Genomic DNA, 12039 nt, shown 5'->3' with positions numbered 1-12039 from the left:
ACCAATTATCTAATATATGTAATTATAGTTGAGTTTTCTTAAACCTATAATATTTCTTCATATAAAATGAGTTTATATAAATTTATAAAAGTAAGCTGAAGCTCCCAATATGGTTGAGAGTAGATGGATAAATGACTATATAAATGAAGGCCTAGGTTGTTGTTATTATTATTATTATTTGGTTGAAGGAGAATTTGTTTGAATTAATATGATAGAAGTTTCACATAAAAATGTATTGATAATTACACTTTAAGGCTTCGATCCAAATCTTGTTATTTGGATTTTTTTTTTTTTTAATATCATTTTTTTCTTACTATTTCTTTACCATGATTTTCATCATTTAAATTTCTTTCTGAATTTTTAAAGTCGTTTTTTAAATTTTGAGTAAGTTAACCATGATAAATATTAACGAAATCATTACAAGTATTTAAGCAGGTTATATCATCTAAAATAACACATTATATATTACTTCAAACTTAGATATATAATATTCGATTAAAATGGCAACGGATAATAGCGATTGCATTATGATCACATAACAGTCCATTTGTGGACCATGGATTAGCCAGTACTCTCCCTAGTTCCACATCAAACTATCAAAGCATCTTAGTCCTTACAAAAAATACAAAAACAAAAAAGAACCCAAATCTTGAATAACCTTCTCTCCGGTTTGTCGGTCAAGCCAAACCAGAGAAAAAGGGAATCCCGGTCGAGTTCAGCCATGAGCTGCCCTGTATAAACCCCTCAACCGTAAATTGACTCGCTTCCGACGCATTAGTAATGACCCGATACCCCGGCCAAGTAACTCGTCCAGTTGTATTCGAACCGGGCCCTCGGTTCATATACTCCCCATAATACAAAGTATCCAATGCGAACGTCCCGTTCCACTCAAGCCACCCAGCCGGGTCGACCAACTGCCCGATAAACGACCGAAGAAAAACCGTCCTCGAGTACAACTTCCAAGGCCGGCCCAAGTAAGTTCTGAACGAGGAAAGAACCGGGATTAGGTCGGAGGCGGCTTCAACCTTACAATTGAGGATTGAGATTCCGGTGTTTTGGTTGGGGTCCTCGCGACCTTGGGCAGTGAATATGTTGCGTTGATTTGAGTTGGGTTTTCGAGCGTAGAGGTTGCAATTTTGGAAGACGACAGCAGCGTTGCCGAAAATGAAGTCGATGGTACCGTAGATATCGCAGTCGCGGTAGAATTGACGGAGGGAGTGGACGTAGAGAGTGTCTTGATAGCCGACGAAGCTGCACTGGTAAAATGCAGAGAAATCAGAGTTGCTTCGTAAGGCTACGGCTTGGTGCTTGCTTGGACCCGCGTAGTTTTCGAATGTTATGCCTTTTGCTATGAACCCGTTGCCAACCACCGCTGCAAAATAAACCAACTCGCGTTATTTCTAATCAATTAATACATTTTGAAACTTTAATTTAAATATCCTTTTGTTAATTTTAAATTATAATACCAAACAACTGTGAATATATTTAAATATGCTCATGTCCAACTTATTGCTACAAGATTTAATGTCCTTGAACTCACCACAATTTTCGATTTTGTGTTTTAACTGATTTCGATTTATTCGATGTTTTTAAAATTTACGGAACCAACGATATAAGTTTGATATTTTAATAAACCTTAATTTTTTTAAAAGAAAATCTACACAAAATCTATTTAATAATTTAAATTTTAAGAACTTATTAAATACAAGATTAAAAGTTTGGTAATCACAAATATGAGCCATTAATGTATTAAAAGAAGTTAGTTTAGTTTATGTTGGGTTCTTAGCTTTCATTTAGGTATGAGTTTTGAGTAACTTCCCTTTGGTCGATAGGTTTCAAAATTTAAAATTTTTATCCTTGAATTTTGTTTTTATTTAATCCATAAGTTTCAAGATTTATATTTTCATTATTGATTTCTATACTAAATTAAATACTCACCTTTAATCTTTATTGTTAATGTCTATTAATTAATTTAAAATAATTAGACTAACTATAATTAAATTAATTTCCACTATCTTTCTATCATTATTAAAATTTATAAAAAAAAATTGACATCATAACGATTTAAAATTAATTGCCTAAAAGTTAATAACAAATGCCAAAGGTAAGCATCGTGAAAACTTGAAGGTAAAACATGCAAAATAGAAAAATAAGGACCAGACAAAAACTAAACTCAAAATTTAAGAGTAAAAATGTAACATTTTATAAAAATTAAAAATCAAATTGAAATTAGTTAAAGATATAATTAACTACGTAGTAATACATTTTATCACTGATAGAGTCCTACCAACAGTAATATAGTCTATTATTGAAAGACTTCAAAAGCTAAATTTAAATTTTGTTATATCTGTAAATTTTTTTAAGTTGTATTATATTTATTAATATTTTGAATATAATTACTATATTTATTTCTACTAAAAAATAAAATGACTAAAAGTGTGTTTAGAATACATTTTCAAGTATTTAGTTTAAAAAATAAGTTATTTTAGAAAAAAATGGAATATTTAACAAAGCCTCAAAATAATTTTAAGTGTATTTTAATCTATTTTTATAAAAATGAATTTTTAATTAACTAATTATTTATTTTTGTTTTAAGTGAATCCAAACTAGCCCAAATCAAAATTTGTTTGGAAACCTAGGGTTGGAAATTAGAATTTGGAAAGATATATTTCCGAAAAATTTGGAGGTTGAAAACATAGAAAATAATGGAAAAGGCAAACGACCCTTTTCTCCGAGTAATTACTAATCTTATCCACCCGACACGCGGTTTGATCATTTTCGAGGCCTTTTTGTACCCTCTGGATCCCACTCTACTCGCCTTCCCATTATTCTTATCCCTATGGTATGAGACACCGGGTTTGATGGAGTGAACATCTAGATTATCATATTTGTTTTGATATTATCTCCGACATCTGAAGATTTTGAATGTCTAGACAGAAGACATCTAAAAAGTTTAGATGTCCTTGTGAAATTTGGATTTTTTAGATTCTCGAGTTGAGGGCATATCCATTTTACTTTTTTGTCGTTCCGTTTTATTTTATATATATATATCTTTATTTGCATTATTAATGTCAATCATGTATATCATATATTTTAATTATATCATAATTTTTATGATTTTTTAGCAATATATTTAAATTTAAATTTAAATTAGTATTTATTTTATAAAAAATATTAAATTATGATATATTATTTTGTTGAGAAAAATAACATGTAAAAATAATATAAATTGTATTAGTTTTAAAAGAAATTAAAATTGATGAAAAGAAATATTTATATAAGTTTAAATTATATAAAATTAATTATAAAATAATAAATAGTCATATAAATTCTACGAAATAAAGACAGTTATTAAAATATTTCTAAATATGTGTAAAAATATTGCTACGAAATAAATATTCTAGAGATGTACGTCCTTGAAAGGTTTTCCTTTTATTTATTTATTATTATTTTTTTGGAAAAAATTTGTTGGAGATTTTGCGCCACGTGATACTTTTATTTTTCAATTATGATTTTTTAAAATGTTTCTTTATGTATAAAGAGAGGGGAGGCTGCATTTATTTATTTTTATTATTTTTACTTTCTTTGAAGGGTTGATTTAACATTTACAAAGTTTCCAATACTAAAAATTAATAAATATTTATAAATTTAATTCTTGAAATTTTAATTTTAGTTTATTTTGTTCCTTGATTTTTAAAAGTGAAATTTAAGTTTTATGTTAAATAAATCGTTAAACTATTGATTAAGTTGTTGACATGTTTTGAAAAGTTTTATAATTCCTAAAAATATTAGACACAAAATTAGAAGTTACTATAAACAATATTTTCACCCATAAATTTGTATATTTTACTATCTATTTTCTATTTATATTTATAAAACCAAATAAACTTCAATGATTAAAAAAATAGACCCTTTTTAACAACTATTAAGTTTTTATTTTTGAAAATGAAGTTTACACTATTTCTACTTATGGGTGATTCCTTTATACTGTTGCATACTTCTAAAGAATATTTTCAAAATTAAAGTAAAAATTTGAAAACTAAGATCTCGCTTGTCAATAATTTAGGACCCATTTGGTTATTATTTTATTTTTATGTTTTTTATTTTTGAAAATCAAATCTATTTTTTATATTTCTTATAATTATTTGTATATTTTTTAGTCAAATTCCAAAAACAAAAACAGGTTTTCAAAAGCTATTTTTTAGTTTTTCAAAATTTGGTTTGATTTTTTAAATCATTAGTAAAAAATAGATAAAAGAATAAGAAATTTGGAGTGAAAATAGTGTCTATAGGCCTAATTTTCCAAAACATAAAACAAAAAACGAAATGGTAGAGTCTTAGTTTTTAATTTTTAACTTTTGAAAATTAAGTTCATAAATACCTATTTTACCAATAAATTTCTTAATTTGTTATCTACTTTCTAAAATCATATTAGTACCAAACATAACTAAAAAAGTAATTATTATTATTATTATTATTTTGAAGTTAGTCTAATAATTCAATGCTTATGCAAAGACGAAAACTGTAGTTAAGAAATTGTGAAAAAACATTAACACAATTAAAAAAAATCAAATTAGATTATATTCTCCTTTTTCTTTTTCTTTTTTTTTTCTTTTTTTTTAAAAAAGAACTTTAAAAAATTGCCTGTGAATTAAGGTATGTAAAAATTACAATTAATTAACAAGCATCGTTATTAGAAGGTTTCTAAAGAAATGTTTTCTAAATATAAAATATTAAAACAGATCCAAAATTGTCTTCAGCTGATAGAATCTTTCCAAGATTGTGCTATTAAATAACAATTAAACTACCAACTTAAATAAATCATTTCAGTGGCAAGATCTGATCTTTATCAGGTGGTTTCATCATTTTAGTAATAATCGTTATTAAAAATTTCTTTTGCTTAAAATAAATTAGTTAAAAAGAGAACTTACCCACGGTGGCTGATCGGAAAGTAGTCCAGCCGTCGACGACGTTCCGGTCCGCCTTTATCAGCGTCTTTCCGATCCCGTCGCCGACAAACATCAAGTTTGTCTTTCTCCTTTCTATTTCCACGTTCTCAAAATACGCCCCTGCTTTTATGTATATTACAAACCTGTCCCATAAGAAATTCACATTTTCTCTTTATCATCATCTTATGATTATAAATCTAATCTTGGTATCTTTAATTAATTTTTGTCTTTTAGATTATTTTTAGGTTAATAACAATTTATTTCGTAAACTTTCATCTGTAATAATTTAATGTCTATACTTGATTATATCATTTCATATTTATAACAATTTCATCTATGTCGTAAAAATTCTAGCATTGTTAAATATCAATATGTATTATCAAATGATTTAGACTCGGTAGTTTATAAAGATATTGAGTACCTAATTAGTTTATTGAAGATATATTTAGGTATGAAAATTTATTAAATCTTAAGAAAAATTTTAGAAAGATTCAATCATTACACATTATAAAATATATATATTTATAAATTATTATACATTAAAGTGTAACTATATTATTATATAATTAAGAGTGTATGAACTAAATCATTAGAAATTAAGATTTAGAAGCAAAATTAATTTTCATAGAAATTTGAGAATCAAAAGTGATTTTTAACTTTACTTTTTCCTTTATTTTTTTCCTTTCTTTTTTTTTTTTCAGAGATAAGAGTATAAAAGTTGGCTATGGTTCATTTTAAATTTTTTTAAGAAAATATTCTATCTTTTCTTCTTCAAACTTTCAAATATTTTATTGATTAAAGTACTACTCTGATAAATAAATTTAATTTAATTTTTTTATTTAAATTACTAAATTGATGTTTAGAGGTAAAGAATAAGTTATTATAGTGCTAGATTATTATAGTTGGGTTATAATAATTTATATTTGAGGTATAAATTATTTTAATTTGCAAAAGAAATAGTAAACACTGTAACAAAGAAATGATGAATGTAAAATAGTAAAAATTGTAGCAAATAGTAAATACGGTAATAAATAGGAGTTTTGAAAGTAACTAATGGGGAGTTTTGAAATAGTATTAACTAGTTATTATAGTCTTAGTATAGTTCTTGCCCCACATGTTCCCTAAATATTTATTTTAGTAGCAAACTTTTTGAAAACAAAATCTATCATCTATTATTTAAATAGATATATAAGCATGGTGTTTGAATAGGCGTATTAAACAAGCAGTTGAGCTAGGCTGTAACTGACCAAACACTTACCAACATAACTATTTTTTAAAAATAATTAAACGCTAAAATAAAATAACATAAAAAAAATATGTATAATCCGATTCGAATTTCTCCACCTTTATGGCATTAATTTTTTTTTTAAATCTAATAAAAAAGTCATTTTTTTCTGTAATCATTTCTCTTTCAAAACAATTGGTTGACAGTAAAATGTTCTTCTCATTAAAAACAAAATCATATGACTAAGAAGTTATTAAAAGAATTCATACAAATGTAGTTTTGCACCTTTAAATAAATACAAGATATACATTACAAAATATACTTTATTTATTTATTTATTTTTACTAATATAACATTAATAGTTTAAAGGAAACACCCTTGTTAATTACTTCAATTGGATAAGAAATTATTATAAAAATTAAGATTTAAATATTATTTTGGTTCATGTGCCCTCAAAATGTTAATTTTGGTCATTGTATTTATAACTTTTTGTTTATTTTGATCCCTATACTTTTCAAATATATATTTTTTCATTTTGATCTTCATATTTTTTTAAAAAGTGACTATTTTAATCCATTCATTTTTTTTTAAGGAATCAAAATGGTCGATATTTAAAAATTTAAGAATCAAAATGTATGAAAGTTGAAAATACAAATGAAAAAAAAAAAAAAAAACAAATATATGTATATAGAGAAGAAAGTATTATTTAAACGAAAAATTAAATTTCACCTCACTCAATCAAAGGTTAAAAAATGAAATAAAGTCAAATTGTAGCAATTTGGTTTAATCATTTTTTTTTAAAAAACATTTTCAAGAGTTCAGTTTCTATTAGGGTGAGGGTGACTTCACTTAATAGTTTTTTTTAATAAAAGAAATTCAAGAGTTCAGTTCCACAAAACCTGGTGGTGCTGGAATTCGGAGCGGCGGCGACGGCCTCGCCGACAGTGGTGAAATTCCCGGAGCCATCCTTCGCCACCACCAAATTGAACTTCGTCTCATTCACCGCCGCCTGCAACAATCTCCTATCCTTAACCGAAACCCAGTTCGGAAACCCACCTTTCACCGCCCCATACTCCGGCAACACCTCCCCCGCCGCCGGAGCCCTATTAACTCCAGGGATTTTCTTCAACATCGCCAAATCAATACTTAAATGCTGTCCAATTTTCCCCAAATACAGCTCCACCCTGCTCCTCACAGTCCCGGAACTATTATAAAACCCATCGACACAAGTCCGGTGGTTGGTCATGGCGGCGCTGATCAATGTCAACAGATCATGGGAATGACGGGCGGCGGACTGCGGCGGCGCCAGATCGCAAATCGAAGCTTGGAGCTCGGCAATGCTGCTGTCGAGAAGCTCAAGACAGTCGTCGAGGGCACGGCGGTCGGTGGGATTCAGGCCACCGTAAAGGATAGTCTTGAGCTTGGTGCAATTGGCGTAGGCACCGAGGACCTCGCGGGTAGTAAAGTTGATGGCGCTGCCGGCGAGCTTTTCCGGCGAGAGGGAGGCTAATTGGGGAAAAGAGGAGAGTTTTGAGAAACAGAGGTGTGGGAACAGAGTGCCATTGCAAAGGGATCGAGCGGTTTGGTGGATTTGGGGATTTGAAGAAATAGGCTTGAAGGAGAAGAAGAAGAAGATGAAGAAGAAGGTGGAAATGGTGGAAATGGAGGTGGGATTTGAAGGGATTTGAGCTCTGTTTTTGAGGCCGTACATGACTGAAACAGAGGAGGGGAAGATGGAGGAGGAGAGTTGGATGTGGGTGGATGAAGATAGCTCATACTAATAATCTCACTTTAAAACTTTTTTGTTTTGTCTGTTTCTTTCTATTTTCAACTTTTCATCAAATTTAATTTTTGAGTGTTATCATTGAATTTTGATATTATTTATTTATTTATTATTATTATTGTAGACATACAGAACATCTACCCAAACTATGGTAGCAACTCTCCATTAATGATGGAGATGATATAGTAAAAAAATTATCTCCAAAAAGAGTCTTTAAGAAATGATGTCCAAGTTTACTAGAGTGCGCAACTTTATTCTCTCTACAAGAGAAACAAACTTGCCTAACATTTTCGGAGAATACAATAAAAATAATTTCATCGAAAAATATCCAGTTTAATAAGTTAGACTTCTTAGAATTAAACCGATTTATAAGATCTAAAGCTTTAGACTCTACATTGAGTGGCGGATTTTAACGAACTTCACTCAAACCCTCTATTACTAATATTATTTTGGGACAAAAACTTTAAATTATGTGCTTTGGTGAAGAGGTATACATCTCATTTTGGTTTTTCAACGTGTAATTTTTTATTATTATAATTTTTTGGGTTTTATAAATTTACACTATTTGATATCTATTTCAAGTTTTTCTTTCTATTTTTTTTAAGACCATATTTGTTTTATAATTGTTTTTTTTAAATGGAAAACTAAAATCAACCATTTGATTTTTTTTTCTTCTTTTTTTAAAAAGCTAGTTAAGTCTAGAAATGTTGCTTCAACCTATTGGTTTCTTTATTTGGTTGCAAACATTTTAAGAGCATGCATATTTAAACTTCAAACCAGATTTTGAAAAACTTATAAAAAAAAATACTTTTGTTTTTATAATTTGACTAAATATTCAAATATTTACTTTAAAAAAATGAAAACGACGAATAAAAAATTATGATAAAAAAAATATCACTTGAAAAATTTGAAGTTGAAATGATTATTGAACGATGTCTAAATATGTTTGATCACGAGATATTTTACAAATGAAAAATTGCGAAGACATGTGTAAATAAAATTGACACACATACAAATATTGAGAGAAAAGTGAAACATGGTAAATCTAGAGACATGAAAAAACATGTGGAGAGAATATTAGTTGAGCTTCATAAAAATGTTAATTTGACAAAAAGAATAACTTGGAGGAAACAGAACAGTTAGAAAATATTGGAGAAAAATATTTGATTCATAGAGAAAGAAATTGGAAATGTATGGTACAAACTTATAACTAAGAAGAGAAGTAGAAATGAAAATTTTAAGAAAATAAAAAATATTAATGAAATGTTAAAAATTTTAGAGAGAGAATAAATATTGTATAGAGAAAAAAAAGTTAGGAGAGGAAATTTGTTGGAGAGATATGTTAATTTTTATTTTTATTTATGATTTATTAAATGCATATAAGAATATTTGGTTTATTGGAACAAAAACTTATCAAGTGGGTGTAAATTACAAGTAGTTGTAAAGTTAAAGAACAAGATCCATAAACACTTACCTAAATTTTGAGTTGCATTTCAATGAAATTATAAGTTAGGATAATATCAATACATTTTCACAAGTTTATAGTTTTTCCTCCCAATAAAAGGTTCAAGTAGAGTGGAGTGTAGATATTTTAAAATAATACAGTAAAATATATTTTTTTTTTGTCCTTGAAATTTAAATTTAGTTTCTATTTGAAAATTAATTTTCTTCTATTGATGACTTATTTTAATTTTTATTTAGTTTTTAAAGTGGTTTATATTCTCGTCTTTGAGTTTAAATTTTGTTGCTAATTGGTCCTCGAAGATCGAAAGTTTTTATTTCCCTCTAATCAACCTCTAAATATAGAAAATAAACAAAGAGCAAAATTTTAAACTCATTTGAAACATATATTTTAACAAAGTCTAGTTTGACACATTTTAACCAATTTAGTCATTCTATTATAACAATAAATCGTCAATTCTACTTGGAGATCATTTATAAATTAATTTCAAAATTTAGGCCCCACTTTGTAAGCATTTATTTATTTTTTTGAAAATTAAAATCCACGTTTCTTAATTTGCATATTTAAATTTAAAAAATAAAAACAACTTTTTGAAAGTTACTCTTTTTTTGTTTTCAAAATTTGGCTTCGTTTTTTAAACTATTGGTGAAAGTAGATAAAAGATGAAGAAATTTGGAAATGAAAGTAGTGTTCAAAGTTTGGGGATGAAAGTAGTGTTCATATACTTAATTTTCTTAAAAAAAAAAAAACAAAAAACAAAATATTCATTAAATTGAGCCTTACACACTAATTAGAGTAAAATTAAACAAATCACTTTTTACCTCTTATATGATAAAATGAAAGTTAAATTAAAATTTAAAAATCAGAAGTGTTAGGGCCATAATAGAAACTAAATTTATTTTTGAAAGAATATAGAAACTAAATTTTAAATCTTCAGATTCAAAATTGTATTTTTAATAAATTAAAAAAAGGGAAGGAAAAAAAAAAGGAAATGAAAAAAAATAAAAATTCCGACCTGCCGGATTCGAACCAGCGACCTAAGGATTAAGCTGCAAATCGTACTACAGTCCTCCGCTCTACCAACTGAGCTAAGGTCGGTTACGTTTGAAACTTTACAATCTATTTATATAATCGTAATTGTTTAAAAAAGCCCATCACTTTTAATTAATAATAATGATTTTTTTTTCTAAGGATGTCGTTCTCAGATTGAAAAAAAGGATGAGAAAGAAAAGATGTTCTTGTTAATAATTTCTTTAAAAAATAATAAATAAGAAAAAAAATTCTAAAGATGACATGATTCAAAATATCAATTTTTTAGAAACATTTATACAAAAAGTTTGGTGTGAATTTCATATTGATAAAATGAGAGACATTTTTTGTATTGAGATAGAGTTAACAAGAAGAATGATTACAATAAATTAGATGTTTTAATAAACGTCTAAAATACTTTTTTTATTGCATAAATGACCAAATAATAAAACTAAAATGTTCCAGTATAAAAATATATGGATTAAGGCTTCGTTTGAGAATGTTGTAGGATAACTGTGTTCTTTTTGTAAAATTAGCTGTAATATTAACCATATTAATATTTGGTAAATTTTAGCTTTATACTAGCACAAGTTGGTTACAAGTGTTAGGTAAATAAATACAAAATTATAATTGTGTTCTTTTATTTTTCTAATTTATAATTATCAAATAATTGTTTAAAGTAGATAAAAAAAATTAATTTTAATTTTAAATGATAAAATTTAAAATTAAATTTTATTAAGAATTACACTAGTTTTAAGAGAATCTAAAAGCTAATAATAATAATTGATTTCCAAAAAGGATGTGAAATGAACGTGTGATTTAGAATTGATTTTTATAAGATTTAATCATAATTTATTTTATCAAATACAAAAAAACTATTAAGGTTCTTTTATTTCTCTCATAATCAATCTCAAACACAACCTAAATGTGTTCTGCTTCAAATCCTAGGAAATTTGTTAGAGAATATGTCACATCAGCTACCAAGAAAAAGTCAAGAAAATATATCAGTTGAAGAATGTCATGTCACTGAGATGAGTCATGAAGAATTATTCCCTGAATGCTCAAGATTTCTGTTAGGATTGAGTGATAACAAACAAATATTCTTTCTCCATGTATTGGACCATGTGTCCTCATTTCATTAGTTATTCGTTATATAATTTTTTAATTCTTTAGATCTCTAAAATAGGGAATAGTGTATAAATTGGGCAGGTTGCCCCTTTCCAATGCAAGAAAAGAATACGAAGAGGCAAGTGAAAAAGTTCTCTGTCTATTGTTTAGTATTTTAGTCCAATCTTGTACAACGAATAGCTAAACGATTCAATATTCCATTCATCGTTTAACGCTGAGCATCCATCGTGTATAACAAAGAGGTAAACGATAGTCTCTATCACGTAGCTCCCGAATTCTGTCGTGCACAACGAAGAGGTAAACGATCAATCATTTCACTATCGTTTAGTTTCGAGGCTCCATCGTGTAGACTGATGAGGTAAATGATAAGATATACTTTCCATCATTTAGCTCCCTGACTTTATCGTGCACAACAAAGAGGTAAATGATACCAATCCCATCCATTTTATTTTCTAACTTGGTA

At 27.4% G+C, this 12039-nt stretch overlaps 1 protein-coding gene and 1 non-coding gene across 2 annotated transcripts; both read right to left on the bottom strand.

The window, feature by feature from the left end:
- Positions 1-465: 465 nt before the first annotated feature.
- Positions 466-7962, bottom strand: LOC120085116 (pectinesterase-like). The gene is made up of 3 exons (XM_039040976.2): positions 7074-7962; positions 4932-5092; positions 466-1372 (listed from the first exon to the last, which is right to left on the bottom strand). The coding sequence occupies exons 1-3, from the start codon at positions 7883-7885 to the stop codon at positions 678-680; spliced, it is 1668 nt and encodes a 555-aa protein (XP_038896904.1). The 5' UTR covers positions 7886-7962; the 3' UTR covers positions 466-677.
- A 2466-nt stretch (positions 7963-10428) lies between these two features.
- On the bottom strand, positions 10429-10517 carry TRNAY-GUA (transfer RNA tyrosine (anticodon GUA)). The gene is given in 2 exon segments: positions 10429-10464; positions 10481-10517. It is a non-coding gene; the product is annotated as a tRNA-Tyr (tRNA).
- Between the last annotated feature and the right edge of the window lie 1522 nt (positions 10518-12039).

This window comes from Benincasa hispida, chromosome 9 (assembly GCF_027475165.1).
Source record: "Benincasa hispida cultivar pf3 chromosome 9, pf3_genome.v1.1, whole genome shotgun sequence".
Lineage (NCBI taxonomy): Eukaryota > Viridiplantae > Streptophyta > Magnoliopsida > Cucurbitales > Cucurbitaceae > Benincasa > Benincasa hispida.
Note: the sequence above shows the minus strand (reverse complement) of the source record. Positions and strands in the feature narration are given on the sequence as shown.